This window comes from Carcharodon carcharias, chromosome 2 (genome assembly GCF_017639515.1).
Source record: "Carcharodon carcharias isolate sCarCar2 chromosome 2, sCarCar2.pri, whole genome shotgun sequence".
Classification (NCBI taxonomy): Eukaryota; Metazoa; Chordata; class Chondrichthyes; order Lamniformes; family Lamnidae; genus Carcharodon; species Carcharodon carcharias.
In genome coordinates, this window is record NC_054468.1 from 132,642,870 (window position 1) to 132,667,714 (window position 24,845).

General features: G+C 42.6%; 1 protein-coding gene across 1 annotated transcript in view; it reads left to right on the forward strand.

The window, feature by feature from the left end:
- Positions 1–24,845, forward strand: part of pygb (phosphorylase, glycogen; brain) — a 116,438-nt gene that overhangs the window by 23,182 nt on the left and 68,411 nt on the right. The window contains exons 5-7 of the mRNA XM_041214438.1: positions 2,937–3,068; positions 4,468–4,579; positions 21,920–22,002. Coding sequence (XP_041070372.1) covers positions 2,937–3,068; positions 4,468–4,579; positions 21,920–22,002 — 327 coding nt within the window. The remainder of the gene's footprint in view (positions 1–2,936; positions 3,069–4,467; positions 4,580–21,919; positions 22,003–24,845) is intronic.

The following is a 24,845-nucleotide window of genomic DNA, read 5'->3' on the forward strand; positions in this document are numbered from 1 at the left end:
ATTCTGTTCCTAAATGCATGAGGCACAGGTGAGTCCTCAATTAACACACATCACATGAATACAACCAAAACCTAATTGGTATTCAATTAATATTGCAGACTGACTTCTAGCAGCTAAAATTAAAGCTCATGAAATTTAAGAAAATTATTGAGCTGATTAAGAGACTGGTCAGGTGAAACAAGACATAGTGTAGGGTTAATGGATATGCACTTTAATTGGAAAGAGGGGATTAGTGGTGTCCCACAAGTATATCTGCTGGGGCCTCCACTATTAACTTTAGCTTATATCACAAAATGGAGAACCATATATCCAAGTTTGCCAATGACAGAAAGATGGCTGGTGTAGTTAGCATAAAATTACAGAGGTTGATAGATTGAGAGTGGGCAAAATTGTGGTTGGTGGATTTCAATGCAGGTTAAGTGTGAGGTCATCCATTTTAGATGAAAGCAGGATAGATCTGAGTGAAAAGTTATGAATTGTGGAGGTCCAAAGTGTTTCAGGGATTCATGCATACAGGTCATTAAAATGTAGTAGTTAGGGACAAGAAGTAATCTCCCCCACTAAGAGCTCTAATGTAGCTTTTGAAAACACTCTCCTGTGGTCAGTCATGCTATACTCCAGAAAGCTAGTTGGTGAAAGATGGAACTAGAGCCAATCTTTACACACTTCTACAGGCATTGATGTATACACTACAAACATACACCTGCTCACCCAACAATTCAGTTGGCTTACAATTAATGTACAACTAACAAGTCATTATTGATTCTTCCACAGCACAACATTTATCATGGAAATGAAGTTCAAATTAGCATCCCATCTGCATTGCAGTGAATGGGTGCGGATTAATCACACATTGCAATCTCTGCATCCGTTCTTGGTAGTTATCCAATTTAACCCACCCCACCGCCATCCTAGTCCCTTATTAAAATCCAGTGCTGGGAGGTATAAAGTAGATGATGTACTTTTAACTGGCATTGGCCAGTTTGATGCATAACGAGGCACCACAAACAGCCATGTGATAAAGGCCAGTGATGTTGTTTGAGGAATAAATATTAGCCAGGACTTTGCTCATTTCTCTGGAGTGAGCTTTGACCCAAAACTTCTGTCCCAGAGGTGAGAAAGTGCTACCACTGAGCCACAGCTGGTACTCAAATCTACCATTTGCACGATGCATTTACAAAGATCTGAGAGTAGACCAGGGATTCCCAAACTGTGGGCCGCGACACCCAGTGGAGTCATGGGATGAGCGTTTGAGGTTGTGAACTCCAAGACAGCAATGGCAACTGTGAGGTAGGGACTCAGGACTCTCTTTGGTTCGGCTCCTAGCCTCTAGTTCTTGCCTTGGTCTAGTGGGCATAGCCTAATCAAAAGTGGTTCTGAGGCCTGATTGCTGCCTCCAAATGAGGCTGCAAAATGGTAGGTATCCATGATTATTTTTCTACAAACCCATGCTCGTTTGAATGCAGTAAATTGTAATTTTGTGCTTGCACTCCTGTTTGAAGCACCTGCAAGTCTTTAAATTCTGCAACAGGCTAATTTGCCCTTCTCCAAAATTGCTGTCGACTTTGGTTACTGAATTACAACAAGACGCTTCGCAGTATAAATGAAACATGGTAAAGATCGGCATTGCTGATGATATTTTGGTACACCGGGCATTGATTGGTAGCTATCTGGTTTTGATCAATATAAAATTTAAGTGATTCAGAGAAACAGCATAAATGACTGTATTGTATGCTGCAGCTGATTTATGGTGGCTGGAGATGAGGAGAAATTACTTCACAAAGTAGGGGGAGGTGGGGGGTGAATCTTTGTATCCTTCGTCTTTAGATACATTTAGGGCTGGGGTAGATAGATTTTTGGTCTCTCAGGGAATCGAGGGATATAGGGATTGGGTGGGAAAGGAGTTGAAACTGAAGATCAGCTATGATCGTAATGAATGGTGGAGCAGGCTCAACAGGTCTTACTCCCATTTCTTGTCTGATGCTTATGCAGGAGATCTCCTCTGGATCACTAAATTTTTGGGCTGCAGTGTTTTAAGTGTTTCATAGTTTCCTACCTTGCCGTTTGAAATATCTCCCCATCTTATCTAAAATGATGTAGGACACTGAAGGAGAATTTTGGCACAATTCTCAGAAATTCCTGTCGTATGGTCGGCAGGCGCTCAGTGCAAACCCTGCACAAACATTTGGAATTGCCCATTATTGCCATTTTCCAGGGAAACTATTTGTCTCCCGTAAGAGAATTCGAGAAAAATTGTATGCGCAGAGGGTACTGAAATCCCAAACTCCTGCACTGCTGCATGAAAATTTCATCACAGCTTTCCTTAGGGCAGTCCCATGGGCCAAGTCTGGTCAAGCTGATGCGTAGAACCATCCAATTGTGAGCTGTGGCCTTTTCTGCCTAATGCATAACTCTCTCTTAACAAATCTCACCAAAGGGACCGAATTGTTCACATTCTGGACCCATCAACAACACTCTCCCCAACCCCTCCTCCCTTCTCTGTTTTCAGTCTGGGGTCATATCAATTTTCAAGCATTAAAATGGGTCATAGTGGGAAAAGCTTTGCAAAGCACTGGTATAGATGAATTTAAGGGGAAGCAAGACAAGCATATGAGGGAGAAGAGAATATAAGGTTATGATAGATTTAGATTAGGAAAGAAGGGAAGAGGCTCCAGTAGAGCATAAATGTTGGTACTGGTTGAGTTGAGTGGCCTGTTTCTGTGTGATATAACCTATGTAATCCACTCCTTTTATACCCTTATCTCAGTTTTGTCACAAAAATAAACATTTGCACTTTTTTATATTGTTGCATTCATTTTAGTCTTTTTTCTGAATGATTGAAAATTGAAGGTCTTGAGAAAACAAAAAAAAATCAGGAGATAAATTGTAAGCATTACACTCTGTTTATTGTTTTATTTACTTTTATTTATTTAAAGATAGAAGAAGCTGATGATTGGCTGCGCTATGGTAACCCTTGGGAAAAGGCACGGCCGGAATACATGCTCCCTGTTCATTTCTATGGGCGGGTCGAGCATGCAGCAGATGGCGTCAGATGGGTTAATACCCAGGTATGTACCGCTTAACCTGCAATGTGTAGGGATGTGCAGTCAGACCATCAAACCAGCTGACTGTGTACCAACCTAGGAACTTTCTCTAAGAGCAACAGGAATTGATCATTTCAGCTCCTCAAACCTTCACTTTTTTTTGGGGGCCTGGGGGAGATTTCTGGATTTTTACCACCCTTTTGTGGAAAAAGTGTGAAAACAGTATTCGTAGAATCAAACAGCACAGGAAAAGCTCATCACTCCTGTGTCAGCTGTCTGAAAGAACTATCTAGTTAGTCTCAATTTGCCAGTTTTTCTCCCCATAATTTTGCAATTTTTTTTCCTTTTCAAGCACTTATCTAATTCCCTTTTGAAAATTGCTATGGAGTCTGCATCCACTGCACTTTTAGGATGATTGTTTCTTTAAGATGGCTTCTGCTGGAAAGGGTACAATGCATTGGGGAGGGAGAGAGTGGTGTGGAGTGGTAAGATACCAGTTTGTGCTTGTGCTTCTGTCACATGAATGGTCTTTATGTGCCACCAGAGAAGTTGATGAGAGAAAGCGATGGGGAAATGAATTTCATCCCCACAAATCTATAACCTGTCATTCTATGGTACAACATATGGGGCTCAAAGGAGAAAAACACTTAATTCCTGCCAACAAAAGATGGTAGTGCTAGCAACCTGTTTACACTCAGTCAGTCTGTTGAAGTGCTTTAAAGACATTCATACCTGACATAGGTAACTAAGCCTTGAAAGTCTGAAGGGGAAGCAGTTTTGTCATTAATTGATGGTTCAGGGAAAAGATATAGTACATAAAGAATTACATCATGAAAAAGCAAAATAATGTTCTACCATTGGCCAATTCCCAAGTAGTATAAAAAGGAATGTTAACCTTTATCTCAAAGGGGCTGGAATATAAAGTGCTGCCATTATACAGACCCTTGGTCAGACTCCACCTGGAATACTGTATTCAGTTCTGGGCACTACCTTCAGAAAGATATATTGACTTTGCAGGGTACTCAGTGCAGATACATCAGAATATTGAGGCTTAGAGGGTTAAATTGCATGGACAGGCTCCAGATATGACTCCAATTCCCTTGAGTTTAGAAGATAGAGGTGATCTGCAAGATGCAGTGGAAATCTGGAATTCTTTGCCCCAAAAGGTTGTAAATGCTGGGAGGCAATTGGAGTTTCAAGGCTGAAATTGATAGAGTTTTGTTAGGTAAGAGTGTGAAGATATATAGAGCAATGGAGGATAAATGGAGTTGAGAAGACCAGCCATGATCCAATTGAAAGGCAGAGCAAGTTCAAAGGTTGAACCACTTACTCTCTTACTCTCGTTCCTAAGCAAAATATTGCATCTTTGCTGCTGGTGAGGAGTCCCATGTGCCAAATAATGACCTTGTGTTAATGAAAACAGGTTGTCCTGGCCATGCCCTATGACACTCCAGTGCCAGGATTCAAGAACAACACTGTCAACACCATGAGGCTGTGGTCTGCCAAAGCTCCCAACGACTTCAACCTGAAAGACTGTAAGTTGTTAGAAAACTTCTCAGCAGTTGTGAAAAGATTGTCCATATTATCAGTACAAATGAACATAACTATTATATGTATTCTACAACGAATGGCATGAATGGTGGTCCTTGGGTGAAAGAATACCTTGCAGGAATTGAAGGGATGTGAGGGGAGAGGTCAAAGCCATGGTTTTGGAGATGTTTGTAGCACGTTTTTAAAGAGAGGTAATGAGAAGAAATGTTTCAGGCGATGGCTTTTAATAGCTGAAGGATCCAGCCCCAGTGATGGAACAGATGCATAGAGGTATAAGCAAGATGAGTAGAGGAAGCTGGTTGGAAAGACGACCTGTGGTAGCACTCTTGTCCGTCAGTACTACAGCTGGGAGTGCTGTATTTTTGCGAGACCATAAGCCATAAGACATAGGAGCAGAAATTAAGCCATCCGGCCCATCGAGTCTGCTCCGCCATTCAATAATGGCTAATAAGTTTCTCAACCCCATTCTCCCGCCTTCTCCCCGTAACCTTTGATCCCCTTACCAATCAAGAACCTATCTATCTCGGTCTTAAATACACTCAATGACCTGGCCTCCACAGCCTTCTGTAGCAATGAATTCCATAGATTCATCTCTCTCTGGCTAAAGATGTTTCTCCTCATCCCTGTTCTAAAAGGTCTTCCCTTTACTCTGAGGCTGTGCCCTTGGGTCCTAGTCTCTCCTACTAATGGAAACATCTTCCCCACGTCCACTCTATCCAGGCCTTTCAGTATTCTGTAAGTTTCAATCAGATCCACCCCCCCCCCCACATCCTTCTAAACTCCATCGAGTATAGACCCAGAGTCCTCAACCATTCCTCATATGTTAAGCCTTTCATTCCTGGGATCGTTCTCGTGAATCTCCTCTGGACCCTCTCCAGAGCCAGCACATCCTTCCTGAGATACGGGGCCCAAAATTGCTCACAATATTCTAAATGTGGTCTGACCAGAGCCTAATAAAGCCTCAGCAGCACATCCCTGCTTTTATATTCTAGTCCTCTCGAAATAAATGCCAACATTGCACTTGCCTTCCTAACTACAGACTCAACCTGCAAGTTAACCTTAAGAGAATCCTGGACTAGGACTCCCAAGTCCCTTTGCACTCCAGATTTCTGAATTCTCTTCCCATTTATAAAATAGTCTATGCCTCTATTCTTCCTACCAAAGTGCATAACCTCACACTTCCCCACATTGTATTCCATCTGTCACTTCTTTGCCCATTCTCCTAACCTGTCTAAATCCTTCTGCAGCCTCCCCGCCTCCTCAATACTACCTGTCCCTCCACCTATCTTTGTATCATCTGCAAACTTAGCCAGAATGCCCTCAGTTCCTTCATCTAGATCTTTAATGCATAAAGTGAAAAGTTGTAGTCCCAACACTGACCCTTGCGGGACTCCACTAGTCACCGGCCGCCATCCTGAGAAGGACCCCCTTATCCCCACTCTCTGCCTCCTGCCAGACAGCCAATCTTCTATCCATGCTAGTACCTATCCTCTAAGACCATGGGCTCTTATCTTACTGAGCAGCCTCCTGTGTGGCACCTTGTCAAAGGCCTTCTGGAAGTCCAAGTAGACAACATCCATTGGCTCTCCTTTGTCTAACTTACTCGTTACCTCCTCAAAGAATTCTAACAGATTTGTCAGGCATGACCTCCCCTTGATGAAACCATGCTGACTTTGCCCTATTTCAGCATGCACTTCCAAGTATTCTGAAATCTCATCCTTAATAATGGACTCTAAAATCTTACCAACGACCGAGGTCAGGCTAATCAGCCTGTAATTTCCTGTCTTTTGCCTCACTCCCTTCTTAAACAGGGGGATTACGTTAGCGATTTTCCAGTCCTATGGGACCCTCCCTAACTCGAGTGATTCCTGAAAGATCACCACTAACGCCTCCACTATCTTTTCAGCTATCTCCTTCAGAACTCTAGGGTGTAATCCATCTGGTCCAAGTGATTTATCCACCTTCAGACCTTTCAGTTTTCCTAGCACCTTCTCCTTGGTAATGGCCACCATACTCACCTCTGCCCCCTGACTCTCTTGAATTTTGGGGATGTTACTCATGTCTTCCTCCTTGAAGACTAACACAAAGTACCTATTCAGTTTCTCTGCCATTTCTTTGTTTCCCATTATTACTTCTCCAGCATCATTTTCCAGCGGCCCAATGTCCACTTTTGCCTCTCTTACCCTTTATATATCTAAAAAAAAAAAGCCCTTGCAATCTTCTTTTATATTACAGACTAGTTTACCCTCATATTTAATCTTCTCCCTCCTTATTTCTTTTATAGTTGTCCTCTGTTGGTCTTTGTAGGCTTCTCAATTCCCTGGCTTCCCATTGCTCTTCGCCGCATTGTATGGTTTCTCTTTAGCTTTTATGCTGTCCATGACTTCCCTTGTCAGCCATGGTTGCCTCGTCCTCCCTTTAGTGTGCTTCATCTTCCTAGGGATGAATTTTTGCTGTGTCCCAAATTACTCCCAGAAACTCCTGCCATTGCTGTTCTACTGTCTTTCCTGCTAGGTTCATCTCCCAGTCAATTCTGGCCAGTTCCTCCCTCATGCCTCTGTAGTTACCTTTATTCAACTGTAATACCGTTACATCTGATTCCAGCTTTTGCCTCTCAAATTGGAGGGTAAATTCTATCATATTATGGTCACTTCCTCCTAAGGGTTCCTTCACCTTAAGCTCCCTTCTCAAATCTGCCTCATTACACATCACTAAATCTAGAATTGCCTGTTCCCTAGTGGGCTCCACCACAAGCTGCTCTAAAAAGCCATCTTGTAGACATTCCACAAATTCCTGTTCTTGGGATCCACCACCAACCTGATTTTCCTAGTCTACCTGCATATTGAAATCCCCCATGATCACTGTAACCTTGCCTTTTTAACACGCCTTTCCTATCTCCTGGTGTATCTTGTGACCCACATCCTGACTACTGTTCGGAGGCCTGTACATAACTCCCATTATGGTTTTTTTTACCTTTGCGGTTCCTCAACTCTACCCACACAGATTCTACATCATCTGACCCTACGTCATTTCTTGCTATCGATTTAATTTATTTTCTTACTAACAAAGCAACCCCACCCCCTCTGCCAACCTGCCTATCTTTTCGATAGGATGTATATCCTTGGATATTTAGCTCCCAGTCCTGATCCCCTTGCAACCATGTCTCTGTGATGCGCACCATATCATACCTGCCAATTACAATCTGCGCCACAAGCTCATTTACCTTATTTCATATACTGCATGCACTCAGATACAACACCTTCAGTCCTGTATTTCCTGTCCCCTTTCTCATTGTCATCCCTTTATCTGATGTGCTTGAAGTTAGATTCCTAGCCCTATCCAAACACTCTGTCCTATTTTGTGTTCTGGAGACTTTAATAGCCTCTCCTGGGCTCTCCTTCCTTTTCAGTTTTTTCATAATTTTCCATGAAGTTGAATCCACCCCCCCACATGCTAACCTGCTGCTTTGTTTCCCATTAGTCATACTTCTTGAAGTTTTCCCTTCCCTTCCCCCCCACTTTCTAGTTTAAAGTCCTGTTGACCACCCTATTTACCCTTTTCACTAGAACATTGGTCCCATATCGGTTCAGGTGGAGACCGTCCCAATGGTACAGATCCCTCCTGTTCCAATACTGATGCCAGTGCTCCACGAAATGGAATTCCTCTTTCCCGCACCACTCCTTTAGCCACGTGTTTACTTCCCTTATTCTCGCGTCCCTATGCCAATTTGCGTGTGGCTCGGGTAGTAATCTGGAGATTATAACCCTTGAGGACCTGTTCTTTAATTTAGTTCCTAGTTCCTGACAATCCCCAAACAGTTCCTCTTTCCTAGTCTTACCTATGTTATTTGTCCCAATGTGGACCACAACAACTGGAACCTCCCCCACCCTCTCCAAAATCCTTTCAAGCCAATCAGAGATGTCCCTCACCCTGGCACCGGGCAGGCAGTGTACCATGCGGGCCTCTTGATCCTGCTTACAAAGGTTGCTATCAATTCTCCTAATTATAGAATCCCCTTCAACTACCACGTGTCTTTTTGCTCCCCCCTCTTGAATGGCCTCTTGTGCCACGATGCAGTGGTCAGCTGGCTCATCCTCCCTACAGCCCTGTTCCTCATCCACACAGTACCTGTTGGACAAGGTCAAGAGCTGAGGCTCCTCTGTTCCTGAACACAGGATCCCTCTACCTGCCTCACTTGCAGTCACACCCTGCTGACCCTGACCACTGACTGAATTTGAGGTACTTAATCTACCGGGTGTAACTGCCTCCTGAAACAAAGCACCCAGGTAACTCTCCCCCTCCCGGATGTGCTGCAGCATCCGGAACTTGGACTCCAGCTCATCAATTCTGAGCCAGAGTTCCTCCAGCAACCAACACTTGCTGCAGATATGGTCACTGCGGCTCGCAATGGGATCTGCCAGCTCCCACATCATACAGCTACAGCACATCACCTGCCCAGCCATCTCTACTTAGTTAATTAATTTATTAATTAGCTTTGCAGTGTTTTTTTTCAAATTTGGTGCAGATTTCCTACCAACCAATCAGGTCACAGCTTTCTTGTGACGTCACTTTTTCAATTTTATCCTGTGTCTCCGCCGCTCTCCTCGCGCTCGGGAGGTTCCATCTTTCAAGTGACATGTCAAAGTAAAGTTCCCTCTGCCCTCCAGGTGGATGTAAAAAAGACATAGCTTTGTTCTGAGGGATAGCTGAGGAGTATTCTTCTCTGTCCTGAACAATCTTTAACCCTCAGCCAACATTATTACAACAGATTATCTGCTCATTACGTTGCTGGTTGTGTGCCTTACTGTGTGCGGATTGGCTGCTGCGCTTCTTAAATTAGTGACTATGTTTCAGTCATATTTTATTGGCTGTGAAGCATTTGAGATGTGAGAAGTGCCAGATAAATACCAGTCCTTTCTAAGTAGATTGGGATGATTTAAAAGTGAGGCTTTTTTTTTTCGAGTACAGTGGAATTTAATGAAGACTGAGTGTAGGGGACTTCGTGACAACTGTCCCCTTCTACGCAGAGTCTTGAATATCTGAAGTTGTGAATGGTGCAGATGGGAAGGCCAGTGAAAAAATTGTTGGTGTATTTGATACCTGAGAAGTTATTTGCGCTTGAGCGAAGTTTTCAGTATCCTCGGGGGTTGTGGTTGGGTCTTAAGCAAACGAAGTTCCAGAGGAAGGAGGTAATCTTAGTGACCCACCTAACATGTGTTTAAATCTGTGCTCAGAACTGAAGAGAAAACAAGGAGTTGGACTTTGTTGTTGTTGGCACAGTGTCAAATCAATCTATGCACCTACTTACCATGAAACCCATGGCGAAGATTTTAATTTGAAGGAGGGAGGATTCCCCCTTGGCATCAACTACAGTGAGACCCAGTCGCACTGTATAGCACAAGTGAAAATGGCAGGCAGTTACAGGCTTGTCTTCCACTCGCTGCATCACAAAAACTGGATAAATCAGGCTGCTTAAGTGAAAAGGCATTGGGCCAAAGGATTAAATTGGATTTGTTTGAAATGATTCATTTAACAACCTTTTAAAAGGTAAATATTTTAAAATAAGTACAATAATTTCAATCAGATCCATTTTCATGCATATTTTGAAGTCAGATAAATAATTTTAAAAAGAGATATACGTTGAAACCTTTAGAAATTCTGATAAATCATTATAAAAAGTCATAGGTTTTAATTTTAACAAGATTTACCAGACTTCTGAAAAGTTTCCTGTTGACCTTTTTAACAAGATGTATCTGATTTGTTGTAAAAAGAGATTTACATCAAAACAATGAAATTGCCTGATGCGCTTGTTTCAAATGTGTTAACATTAGAAAAATGAAAAAGTATGATAAAGCTTAAAACAAAATAACTCAGACTAACATTCTTTAAAACAATCATTTACTTGAATCCACATGAACCTTTAAAAGAACCTTTTGGTTTGGGCCTCTTCATTAAGTATTTGAAAAATAAGAGGATGGCTCTTAATGCCTGTACTAGTCTTTTGGAGAATGCACTGGTTCTTTATTATTTGCTATCCGGTTGACTTTTGCCTTGTATAGTTAAATGAAAGGAGGCTTGTTTCCTTGTTAATGGAATTCTTAACTGATTGCAATAGTTAGTACTCCATTCCTTATCCAAACAGCTTTGTATACATGTATTTAGTTTTTCCTTCTTCCTTCTGAACAGTAGCGAAGTATAATAAATTAAAGGTGACAGTATTGTTACTCCCATGTTCGAATGGTAAATATTATTGGAGAGCAGAGAAAAAGAATGAGTAGCAGTTGGCCCAGTTCTTAAAAAGTATGAATATCTTCTCCAGGTATAAAGAGACAATAATAGCATATCATTTGTGGTCTTTTTTGTTCATTTGTATATGACTGATTCTGCCAACTTAAAGAAAAGGTTAGGAAATAGAGATAGTTTAAGTAAGTTGTATTTGTGGGTGTTAGGAATGAGTTTTAGCTTTAAAGTTTAAGTTTGAATTGTATTTCTGTCTTCGTGTGTTAAGAAAAGGTCAAGTTGAGTTTTAGTTTCACTTTAAAAGGTGCCTGCATTTCTAATGAGTTTTATGACTCCTAAAGAAGTTAAGCAAAGGAGAGGAGAAAAAAAAACTATGCTGTTGCCTAGCAATGGGCCCAGAACACACTCACTCTCACGCACACTCACCGTCTCTCACTCTCAGTCGCACATTCTCTCTAAAGAAACAGTAATTTTGAGTTCAGATGGGAGAGCTGCCAGGCAGAAGCATTGTAGAAGGAGCAGATAGCCAGTCCAAGCTAAAGTTAGTTGAAAGTAGCTGCCAGAGAGAGACTAGAGCAAAAGGGACAGATAGCAAGTCCCAAGCCAAAGAGGGAAGTTGCTAAATCCAGGGGAGTGGAACAGGAGAAAGTCCCAAGAAGACCATCTTGTCAAAGGAAGGACAGGAACCTGGAAAAGTCCCTGTTAAGTGAAGTTACGAGTGAGGAGCAGAGAAAGGCTTCAAGCTTAAAGAGATGAATGCTGTTGCAAGAAGCAGATTTAAAGTGATATAAAGGCTTGTGAGAGGCCAGAAGGTCCAAAGAGACAGCTGAAGGCCTGTAACATTTTGCTATGAGTGTGCGAAGCAGTGGTGTACTGCTGGCTGAGTCAGTGAGAGAGAGAGAGTGCATGGAAGACAGCTTGAATGCATGTGGTGACCCAGGAGAGAGGAACATCAAAAGGAGAATTCAAAATCCTGGAGGTGTAAACCCTTGCGGAAGGCAATTGAGAGAAAGCGTTGGTTTGGGAGAAGATTCCAAAGTGAGTTCTTAGAGTGGAGATTGGAAACCCTCATGTGAGAGACGGAGTTCAGCGAGACTAGTTGGCTCACGGTGTGACAAGCATCTCGGGCGAAATGAGAGATCCATAGCATCTGTCTGGGGTAGCATCTGTCACTTGGTTTCAGAGTGTGGTGTGTCTGACCACACTTCATTTATTGGTTTACATGAACTGTGTACTTACTGCAAACATCAGAGTATAAGATTGCTTTTGTAACTTGTGTTATCTTTACAAATCTGTATATGTCTCTAAAGGTATAGTTGTGGGTAAAGGAGTATTGTAATATAGTTCATCTTTACTTGTTAAATAAATGTCTTATTCTGTTAAAAGTTTGTTAGCTGACTCCGGTGACTCTGTTCAGTAGCTATTCTCCACATATCTAAACAAACAAATAAAAGTTAGGATCTATCAAGTCAGGTTCCTTGGGATCAGGCTTGTCTAGTTGTAACATCAGCTGGGATCATAACAAGCTCTACTCATCTGTGTCTCTAATTCTGGATGGTTTACCTGCCAGTGCCACTTAGTCAAACTGAAGATGTAATTGTGAGAAGATTCTTTTTTTATCTCCCTTAAATCTCCCTTTGGGTGCAAGGGAGGAAAACTGGTATGTTGTATGCATTTTTTTTTTCCCATTGTTATTCTTAAATGCAGGTCAGGCCAATAGAGCCACTGCATTACCCATCTGAAACATTTCCCAGAATACATTTAGTTAGCACGTTTTATGAATGCTGATTTAATCGAAGTATCTGAGTGACTGATGTTAGCTGAAATGCACCAATGGATGTCCTAGCAGTTTGGGAGCTATGTTTCAAAATACACGTCCTTGCAATGCTCATGAGCTGGGCCACATTTACGGTTTTGATGGACTTCACCTCTTTTTTTAACCAAAAAGAAGGCTTTGCAAAACGTAAGGAGATTTGCAGAGGGAATATTCAGAGTGATGCTAATCTTGCAGCCTGGTATGCTAATAGATAAGTCACTTTAAGGCTATTAGCTCCAACAAGGGTTACATATGTACAAAATTGACTGTCTGAAAAAGACCAGCAGATCCACCAACCCTGCCCCATGAGTTCTGGAGCATCCTGACAAGATGCTTGCTACCCGCAGCCTTGTGATGTCCTGGACAAGACAGAACAGCCAACAGAGGAAAAAAAACCCTGGAAATTTCCCCTCCATCCCCTTCAGGTGATCAAATCCAGTCCAGGAGATCACATGGATCAAATTTATCAATACAACCACTTACCTTCCACATGATGCAATCTGTGCCCCAGTCAAGAACTCCTGAAGGCATGCAGAGTCAACAAAACATTCCAATGATTGAAAACTATTAATATATTTTGGTGACTTGATTGAAACATATAAGATCCTGAGGGGTCTTGACCGGGTCAGTGTGGAGAGGATGTTTCCTCTGGTGGGAGAATCTAAAACTAGGGGTCACTGTTTAAAATTAAGGGGTTGCCCATTTAAGACAAGAATGTGAAGAAATTTTTTCTCTTGGAGGGTATTGAGTCTTTGGCATTCCCTCAAAAGGCAGTGTAAGCATAGCCTTTGAATGTTTTCAAGGCAGAAGTGGATAGATTTGTGATAAACAAGGAGGTGAAGGGTTATTGGGGATAGGTGAGAGGTTACCGTCAGATCAGTCATGATCTTATTGAATGGGCGAGCAGGCTTGAAGAGCTGAATGACCACCACCTGCTTCTAGTTCGTATATCCGTATGTTAATGGAAGACTACCTTTCAACCTAAACACCAGTGAAGCCAGTTAATTGGGGACAGGTCTTGTTAAGTTGGGTTTTATTCATAGCCCATGTATTACTTCTAGAGTGTACTTCAGTTAAGCCATTTCTGGAGCCCAGTGGCCTGTGAATGTCAATAATACAGGTTTGAAGATTCTCCTTTGTGTGATTCATACATTGTCATATGCTGCTCTTATAATATCTATAGTTGCTTTGCCAACCCTCCATGGTTCTCTTTGATTCTCTTGAACATCACTACAAGCAACTCTGGAAAACAAATCATGGGTCACGTTCAAAAATTGTTGCTTTTCATTTTCTTTGAATATTTTTGTTTATCCTTTATAAAAATAAAGGGGATGGAGTAGTAGCTGGTTGACTTGCAGTTAAGAATCATCCAATCAGATAATGGAGAGTCTGTTGCCTTCTAGTCACTGTGGGTTGGAGATCTTGGGTGATCTATGGCAGCAGCACTGGTGGTGGGGTAGATGGTCATGTGACGAAGTCTCCACAAATCTGTCCACCCAGCATTAACAAACCTACCTACAGCTGTTATGGTTTCTGAGGATGAATTAAAGATATATGTATAAGGATGGGGAGGGGTTGCGGTAGCCTAATCTGTGAGGCGCTTTGTAAGAAGCTGAAGGGTCGCTGTGGAGCTATCTGAGACACTATGTATGAGGAGGGAATGAGGTATTCTCAAAAGGCTATTTGAACTATCAGAAATGTTGGGGGGAATTCTTACTTGCCTGACTTGCAGGGAGTGGCTTGGTTATGGGGAAAGCTGTGGGTAGGGACTTTCCCCACACTATGGATTTTAACTCCACAGTATGTCCATAACACCACAATTAGCCCAGATGCCAGCCTAATTGATGGGCTGACTTTCAGTCGGGAGGGGAGCCAATCAGTGAAGGCCACAAGTAGGTAAGTGCTGGAGAAGAGGAGCGGGGTGAGGAGGGAGTTAATTGGAGCAGAGGAAGTGGGAGTCAATCAGATGAACTGCTGATTCTGTGAATGGAAAGGCCAGGCTTGGGCGTAGGGGTGGGGAATTGGAGGCATCCAGGGGTTGATGGGATAGGAATGTGGGGCCTGGTGGTGTGATCAGCGATTCTGGGGCGGAGGTTGTTGTGGGATGCCTGATCACAGAAGCTTCTCGGGTAGACATGTAGATCCAGGAGGTAAGTGTGAAGGCACTCAACTCCTGAATCCACCAAGTCGTCATCTTGATGAAGCTACCTCGTTTCTTGACACTTGGAAAACTTGGCTGACAGCTGTTGAAGTTGAAAAGTAGAATAACAGTAAGGGCTGCTAGCTCATTATCATATTTAAAGTACCAACCTACCTCCTTGGAGTGGGTTGGTCACCTGCTCACCATCCAACCTCAGTTAAAGCCAGAAATAGATGGGTTTGGATTGGGAAAGTGCTATCTCAGACTTTAAGCCCTCCACCTGAACCAAACCTGCTTGTTTTCATAGGTTTGAATTCTCCACCCATTGGGGGAATTATGTGGAGGCAATGGGGCTCTCAGCCGCTGGCTGGAGAGCTAGTGAGAGACCTGTGTTGCCTCCGTTGGCTTGAAATTTGGCAGGCCTTCTCCAATCAGGCAATTAACAGGTCATTGGTGGGCCTTCCATGGGATCAGGACCCCAGGGGTGGGAAGTCCTGCCCACTGAGAGTTGCTGGCCAATCAGAGGCTGGTGGCTCTTTTGCTTGGCAGTGCCACTGGGGAGCCAGTGGCTGCTGAGGGAAATGCAGCCATAGGAGGCCCAGGATTGCAGTGTGACCCAGGCCAGAGGTAGGTGGTGGTGGGAGGGGTTTTCTAGGGTAGGTGGGGGAGTGGGGTGGTGTGGGGGAACCAACAGCAAAGGCTGTGGGGTGGCTGTCAGTGAGGCCCCTGGCTGATGCAGAGTCCCATTATCAGACATTGAGTGCCTTTGAATGAGGGACGCATCCTGGGAGACCACATTCAACTCGCTCAACTTGCTTTTCGTGCTTCCTGCATGGTGAAGTACTATTAAAGAGCCTTTTTTATTTGCATGAAAACAGATCAGTGCCATACAACTAGCAAGCTTCAGATCTATTTTTAAGAGACGCAGAGAAACTGTTGGCTGGATAGCAAATCTTTTATGCTGTTATACCTATTCCCAGCCCCTATGAGCAGGAGGTCAGAGTTTCTGGCCTCTGAATACTGAGTTTACATCCTTTGTCCAATGGGAATGGAGTGGTGACCCACCTTCTGGTTTGCTGAAGCATTAACTTCACATTGTGTTTCTTATGGATTGCCAGCTCTGTTTGACTTGTTCCAGGAGGTTATTGCACATGACCTTTAATCACTTCACTCAATCAAACAGCTATTCTCCCCCCCATCTCTGCTTTTTATCTATTTTTAATGAATAAACAAGAGTGTTTGGGGGAAAAAACATTTTTTTACACCACTATGATATTTCTCCCTGGTTGCTCACAGCTGTGTCCAGATTAATGTTTAATTCTTGGAGACTTCAAGGCAATCCTTGTAAGTTGGTTAGCCCAGTTACCTTGCAGCATGAAACAGTCAGATTTGTAAATTCCTTTTCAACGTATTCTATAACCCAGGCCTAGGTGGACATCACCAAATAATCCATGCCTGATAAGGATTCTCCAGCATTGATGAGCCAAGTCTAAAGGAAAGAAAGGACTTTAAACTTAACATTATAACATCTTTCACAGCCTTAGAATGGCAATGAAGTACTCCTGTATTCTAATCACTCTTGCAACGTAAGAAAAAATGCAGCCAAATTGTGCACAGCAAGATATTACAGCCATATGTTGATGGCCAGTTAAAATAAAGGTCAGACTTGCAGCATTAACTCTGTTTCTCCCTCCCAAGAAACTGCCAGATCTGTTGAATATTTCCAGTATTTTATATTTTATTTCCGATTTCCAGCATCTGCAGTATTTTGCTTTAGCGTTTGGATAATCTGTTTTAGTGATGTTGGTTGAGGGTTAACCAGGATGCCCTGCTCTTCAAATTGTCATGTTTTGCCCAACATCAATGAAGCACCCTTGTACAACTAATCCCTGTCACCAGTCTTAACCTGGTTATCTTCAGCCCATGGGCTACATGCATACTGTTACATCCCAGATCAAGCACTCCTGTAAACTTTCTGAGAATACCAACGAATGGTGATTTATACTCGCGTAGAACTGCTGAGTTAGATTTTGATCATGGCACCATAGTGAGAGGTAAACTTAAACCAGAAAAGACCTATCATTAGCCCAACATGTGGAATCAAATTAGTTTAAAAAGAAAGACTTAGATTTATGCAATGCCTTTCATGACCTCAGGACATCTCCATGTGCATTACAGCCAATGACTGTTAAGGAACCTTGTTCATTTGTATGAAAATATACTTCAGCCAATTTATATAGAGTAATGTCCCACTAACAACAATAAAATAAATGACCAATTCTTCTGTTTTAGGCTGGGTTGACGTATAACTATTTGCCAGGATACCAGGGAGAATGTTCTTGCTGTGCTATGGGATTATTAATGTGCACCCAAGAGGGCAGACCAGGTTACACCTAATCAGAAATACATACTCTGACAATATAGCATTCCCTTAGTACTGCACTGGGGTGTCACCTGCCAACATCAACTGGTGCTTGAGGTCACCACCAAGCAAGCAAACTACTGAATGAGACCTGTGACAATCTTAAGTGTTGTTTCATTGTGTTCTGTAAATGATGATAAAGGCAATCCACCAAATTGAAACCAGTCTGAAAATCTTCCCTAGCTTCTAAACGGTCTTCCTCAGTCACTGGCTGCAGTCCTTTTCCAAGTTCTGCAGATTCTGTTCGTAGAATTATTTGGCAGTTGCAGCAGACTGCACTCTGCTAAACAAGCTCATCATTGATGTATGTTGATGTGGGGCCAGAGACATTGCTTAAACAAACAGTGAAAGCAGATTCCAATCCTGTTACTCAATCCTGGTTTGTGTCAAAATCAGATTCTATTTCGAGGCATGTACTTGCTGCTATTCTCTTCAAAGACACTAAAATGAGGCCAACTTGGCATGCAGGGCAATAAATAAATCAAATTTGGTTGTGAAGCCTTGATGGGTCACCACATTGGTCAGCTTGGAACATATTCCAGGAACTGTCATCTAATGACCTCCAATTGCTCTGACCTAATGCTCTTGCCACTGCTTGCCCTACATGTCCATTCTGTTGGCACCTCACTTTCCATGACAATTGAAAAGTGAACAGACTCTTCATTATCTGATTGGCTGTTTCGTAATTTTTAGTCAATTGGCCTCCCCCCATTCACCAATGTTTTTATAACGAAAAAATGAAATTGCTCTCAATTGTATCCACGGAATTAATCTTTAATTGCTGGAGACACCTGAACAGTTAACAACCCTAGAATGCTATAGCTCATTATTGTGGATTTCCTGCTGCTGCATCAATCCTCCTCCTCCTTAAGCAAGTCCCTCTGGACCAAGGATGGCTTGCTTCCATTCTGGTTGGTTGGGTTCTGAGATGGCTGAAAAATCAGACCCTGAAACAGGTGGGGTAGGTGCTGCTTGAAGGGTTGGGTAGATGGGTTTGTGTGCCCTCCATGATGCCTCGACTTCACCTCTGCACATTCCTGAAAAAGTCTTTTGATGTATTCATTGCCTTCCCAAATAATCCTTCTCCATTTTGGTTTGCACCAATAGTGTCACCTTGATGGCATTTCCAGTGGCCTCCTGACAAATGACTGGATAATTTGTTCTGGTGTTGATTGAGGGTTTCTCAGGACACTGCAATACCTCCCTTGCTCCTCTTCAAATTGTGCCATGGGATCGTTTTTGTCCACGCCTCAATTTTCAATATTATCATCCTTGTTTTCAAATCCCCGCCTTGGTGTTGCCCTTCTCCATCATGGTGACCTCCTTCAGGCCTGCACCTCTTCATGAACTTCCTTCAACTCTGACCTCTTGTTCTATCCACCAGTTTCTTTGCCCTACCACTGGTGGCAATGCCTTTAGTCATCTGGCTCCTGAGTTCTGGATTTTCTCCCTGCAACACACTCTGCATCTCTACCTTTCTCTCCTCCATAACTCTCCATAAAACCTACCAATTTGATCAAGCTTTTAGTCATCTCATCCTGATATCTTTTTCTTTGGCTCGCTGTCAGTTGTCATCTGACTTTCACTCTCTGAAGTGCCTTAGGATATTTTTACTCAGTTAAAGATGCTATATAAGTGTTAGTCTTTTTTTTTAATCCAGTGGAATTTATTAAGTTACAACTTTACAGTCCCAGGAAACATGAATGAAGAACAGGCAGTCCCTTCCTTTCTGAAGATCCTAATCACTTGTTGATTTCATCCAATTTCGGTTCCTCAAATTTAAAACCTGAGCATTTGGTGAGGTCTCCTTGTTGTACTGACTTTAAAACATAATTTGCAGCAAGGAGAGCTAATAGGTTTCTCTACAGATTTTCTTTCCAGTCTTTATTAATCCCTTTGTGGTATCAAAATGAAATGCTGTTAGTTTCCTGTACAGGAGTGAGGTAGTTAAAAGTTTGACCATTCTTCTCCGTTATATGGTGCTGTAAGTCTGGATGAGTGACATGCTCCATGAGGTGTTGAGAGCCTCCACTGAATAGATTATAAACTTCACAACTTTTGGCACTGCCCTGAACTGTTCGCGACATCTGTTCTTCACAGTTTGAGCGTAATAACGTAGGGACAATATGTAACTAAATTAAAGATTCCTCAGGCTAATGATTTTGAAACTAAAAATATCTTGGCTGCAACCTCATCAGAACAAAGGATCTGCGAGGGTATATGCCCTGCAGCAATTGGGAACGTGCAACGTACGGAACAGACTGCACACAAACAATGATCCTTTTAAGATGCACTCATGCTCTACTGCATGTCAATCTTAAAAGGACTGTTCAATGCAACAAACAAGTCGCACACAGCAGTGGCAAAGCACATTGCAGCCAATGAAGTACTTTTGAAACGTAATTACTGTTGTAATTTAGGGAAACATAGTAGCCAAAAAGCACACAGCAAGCTCCCACAAACAACAATGTAACTTGCTGTGTTTCCAGTAATTCTATGGGATCTTTTGCATTCACCTGAGAGGGCAGGTGGGGCCTCAGTATAACATCCCATCTGAGAAATGGACATCCAGCAGGGCAACGCTACCTCAGAAACTTTTTAAAAATTCTTTCATGGGTTATGAGCATCACTGGCAAGACCAGCATTTTGTTGCTCGTCCCTATTGGCCCTTGAAGGTGATGGCGAGCCTCTGCCTTGAACCGCAGCAGTCAATGTCGATACACACACACTGCTGTTAGGAAGGGAGTTCTAGATTTTTGACCCAATGACAGCAATAAATGTTGGCCAGGATACTGCAAGAACTCTTCCTTCAACTCTGTCCTCTTGTTCCAGTGCACTGGGAGTGTCAGCCTCAATTTTATATTTGAGCCTCTTGAACCCAGGACCTTCTGACTCAGATGTGAGTGCTATCACTATGAAATAAAACCTAGATATTTGTAGGGTGTGTAGCATCTTTTATATTGTGCCACGCAATCCCCTTGATAACTGGTTTTGGCTGCTTGCCAAATGTGAAAGTGAAAATATGCCTTTCCATATCTTTTCCAAGGCAGTTTTACTTTTGACCTGTACCTGTTTAAAAAAAAATATTCCCATACCTTTAGGGAAACCAGCAGGAATACTGTTAGGACCCTTGCAGAATGCAGTCGTATCTCATGCATATGTAAGTGTGTGCAGGGATATTGTACTCTGTTCTGTATTGCATAACCACCTCCTTTTGGGTGTAACTGTGCAGCCTAATTTGATTCCCTCATTTCTGAATCTGCCACTTTATACTGGTGGAGGGGAATTAAGCAATAACAGAAAAGTTTGCATAAGAGGGCGGTAGGTTTTGCATGTGTCTGGAGCTTCGAATCAGTTCCATTGCATCTCCCTCCCAGTCCTCCTGACCTGCCAGTTTCCAGTGCTTCGGACTTTAAAAGTAAATTAAAGGAAGACTTTGTAAAATCTGACAAAAAATAAGTGGCTGTTATGGTTTTTAGGCTTCGTTCATACTTTTCTCATGCTTGTACAACTCCTGTAACCATGAGTTGTTTTTTATTTATGTAAAAGAAAGTCATGATTTATATACTTAGGGATATTATATGGATCCTGCTCTTGGAAAATCTGAAAATTGATCGTAGTCAACCCTTCAGTAAAGAGGCCTCATGCAGCACTGATGACTTGTACAAGGGCAAACTCAGCCATGTTATGCTCCCGGAACTTCCAAAAACTCATTAAACAAATGAGTCCAGTTTGGAAAGGATAGGCTCTGGTGTTATAGCTTTACCTCTGAATCAAGCTCAAAGAACCAGGCTCTGCATCCTTTCCAGGTTGTAGCCCGTTAGTTAAATGACATAAAAGGGTACTGCTGCATTAGAAAGGGCAGGATGAGGGTCATTTAAGACCTGGTTATATGATGGGCTGTAATATGTTAAGTGAAGTGGAGCTAGCAGCACTTTGTTTCTTTGCTGTATATCATCCCAGTTGAGTACAGTAGTGCTTTGGTTATAATACTGGACTTGTAATCCTGTGGCATGGACTAATAATGCGGAGATGATAGGCCGGATTTTCCTGCCCTGAACTGGGCTGGAACAGAGGCAGGACATCAAAAATTGGCAGCCTGCATTATAGTCTGCTGTCTCCATCTCTGACTCTGCTGACTTGATTGAGATCAGAAAGGAGGACAGGGTGGGTGTGAAAGTGGTCACCTGCCTTGTTAATTGCGTGAGTTGAGGTCATTAGGGAGCAAGCTAAGAACTTGCCTTCTGACTTCCCAAGATTTTCATGGAGGTAGGTGGTGATTAGAAGCTCCCTGAAGCTGGCCAGCTGCAGTCTGGCGGGAACAGGGCTGCAGTGTTGAAACAATATTATTTGATGGAGAAAAAGTAAAAGTTTGGACAGAAAAAGTACTGAGCAGCAATGAAATTTTAATAACCTGCCTTTCCCTACCCTATCCCAGATTGCAGTATTCCATCTGCCCTGGTTGCTTTGAGGATGAAGTTCCCCTCTTTTTTTGTTTTTCTTTAAGACCATGCACAGATGACAACCACAGCAATGGATCTGAATCCATTATCATCTGACTCAGGCCTGAGTACTGCTAACTAAGCCATCGCTGACATAGTTGGAAGACAAGCATGTCATAGCACTGACGAGTTTTGCTTTACCTGTGTTGAAATAATCAATTTCTGGTGATATTAAATGGGGAAAATTGTGTTTTGTTTTAATAGTTAACGTTGGTGATTATATCCAGGCTGTGTTGGATCGAAACATGGCTGAGAATATATCCCGTGTGCTGTACCCCAACGATAATGTGAGTATGCCATCCACTACCTCTATTAAACTTCCACTTTTATCAAGGCTATTCCAAGCTTTTCTGTGGGATGCTCTCCCCTCCTTCCTGTAGACAATGGTGGAATTTAGTTCCTGCAACAGAGACCGGTGGGAGCCCAGCGTCACTTTTGATTGGGTGGCTTGGCACTATTTAGGTGTAACTCTTCCAAGTACAAACACGTTTCCATCTGTTTCTATTCAGATGAAGTTACATTGTTTCATAGTTTGCTATTGTGAGATTTGAACTCTTGATCTTGGGGTTACAAGCCCAATACCATAACCACTTGGCTATTTAGGCCAAGCACTATTTAGGTGTAGTCAGGCACTTAACTGGCCAGTCTCCCAAGCAATCAAGGCCCCCAGGAACTTCCAGCCAATCAGAGACTGACAGCTTTCCATTGCTAGTAGCACCACCAGGTGCCAGTAATCCTCTGAGGCCTTCACAATGGATTATCACTGGATTCCTGATGAGTAGGGTGGAGTTGCGAGCTGGTGAAAGGGGGTGGCTTTACAGTGGCTACTGACAATGGGAGTAGTGATGGGTGACCCTAGAACGAGTGTGGAGGTGAGCTGGTCGGAAGGCCTGCCTCAGTACTCAGGCACTGTATTGAGGTTTAAAAAAAAACGATAAAACATAAAACAGCGCTCCAGCCTCAACCCCCATGCATTCCCCATGCCACCTCATGCTCCACACCCATCCTCCCATGGCTCCTCATACCCTCCATGTTAACCCAGCCCCTTCACATGCCCCCATGGCCCTTTATAGCTCCTATGCCATCTTAGGTCTAACTCATGCCAACCCATGCTCTCCCACCCTTTGCTTTTACACCCTCCATGCCAACTCACCCAGTATCCATCAAGAGTGGACCTCAGGACCTATGCTGAGATTAAATAAAGTTCTAAGTGTCTGTTGCAGACTTTAGTATTTAAAATAATACTCTCATTCATAAAAACCCACTCACTACCTTTACGATCCTTCAACTGCATAATCCCTTATAAAAACAAACATTGGAATTCATAACAAAAACAGAATTACCTGGAAAAACTCAGCAGGTCTGGCAGCATCGGCGGAGAAGAAAAGAGTTGACGTTCCGAGTCCTCATGACCCTTCGACAGAACTTGAGTTCGAGTCCAAGAAAGAGTTGAAATATAAGCTGGTTTAAGGTGTGTGGGGGGTGTGGGGCGGGCGGAGAGAGAGAGAGAGAGAGAAGTGGAGGGGGTTGGTGTGGTTGTAGGGACAAACAAGCAGTGATAGAAGCAGGTCATCAAAAGATGTCACCAACGATAGAACAAAAGAACACATAGGTGTTAAAGTTGGTGATATTATCTAAACGAATGTGCTAATTAAGAATGGATGGTAGGGCACTCAAGGTATAGCTCTAGTGGGGGTGGGGAGAGCAAAAAAGATTTTAAAATATTTAAAAATAATGGAAATAGGTGGGAAAAGAAAAATCTATATAATTTATTGGAAAAGGAAGGGGGAAACAGAAAGGGGGTGGGGATGGTGGAGGGAGCTCAAGACCTAAAGTTGTTGAATTCAATATTCAGTCCGGAAGGCTGTAAAGTGCCTAGTTGGAAGAAACCAACCCCCTCCACTTCTCTCTCTCTCTCTCTCTCTCTCTCTCTCCGCGCCCCCCCCACACACCTTAAACCAGCTTATATTTCAACTCTTTCTTGGACTTGAACTCAAGTTCTGTCGAAGGGTCATGAGGACTCGAAACGTCAACTCTTTTCTTCTCCGCCGATGCTGCCAGACCTGCTGAGTTTTTCCAGGTAATTCTGTTTTTGTTTTGGATTTCCAGCATCCGCAGTTTTTTTGTTTTTATCTATTGGAATTCATAGTCCCACTTCAAAGAGTCTATAACCACTTGTAGTTATCGAACTATGAAATGGCAGGCAATCTACTATGATAATGGGATGTTGTGAAATCAGTCATGTAACACTAATCCAGTAAAGATAACCCTCAGGTTTATGTTAATAGGCAGAATGAAATAGCAAGCGATGATTTTTTTAAACACGCCACATTTTTTTCAAACATTTAAAGGCCTTAACAACTTGACTGTTGCTTTTGACTGTTCCAATAAGTTTATGCACATTCATGTCCACTTTTAACAATCCTGAGGGCACTTTATCTTTCCTAAAGGGCAGCTTACCTCTCCCAAAAGGCACCTGACATCCCCTAAAGGTGTCCTGGGATCCTATCCAAAGGGGTACCTCAGTTCTCCACAGGATTTTGCAAAGTTGACCTGCTACTGCCAGGTCTAATCTGCAAACATAGTGTTTCCCTGGCTAATGAATATCAGACATGACTGGATGCAGCTGCTGTTTACATGGACACCTGTCTCCTCTCCATCATTGCAAAAATCCAGGCTTCAGCGATGGCCACTCCATGTGTATAAAGGACATATGCTAGCTGATCTTCTACAGTGGTCTTCTTGGAAAGTCTGGCCTTGGGCACTTGAGGAAAGTACCTACAATACGTGTAACCTCAAGTCAATTATCATGGTTACAGCATTGTAGATATTGTATTACTGGACTAATAACCCAGGGACCTAGATTAGTAATCCAGAGAAATCCAAACATGGCAGTAAGAGAGCTTGAATTTAGTTTTTAATATCTGGAACTAAAAAGACAGGATGAATACAAGTGACCTTTGAACTTTAGGATTTGGATCTCTGAGGGATGAAAGGAATCCAACCCAAGCTATTTTTCCTGAAAAGGAAATTGAGAGTGAATATGATGGAAATGTTTAATATTTTGGAAGGGTTACATAATTTGTCATGTGCAGACTTTAAGCATGGGCAGGGGGCGTCGTTTACAAGT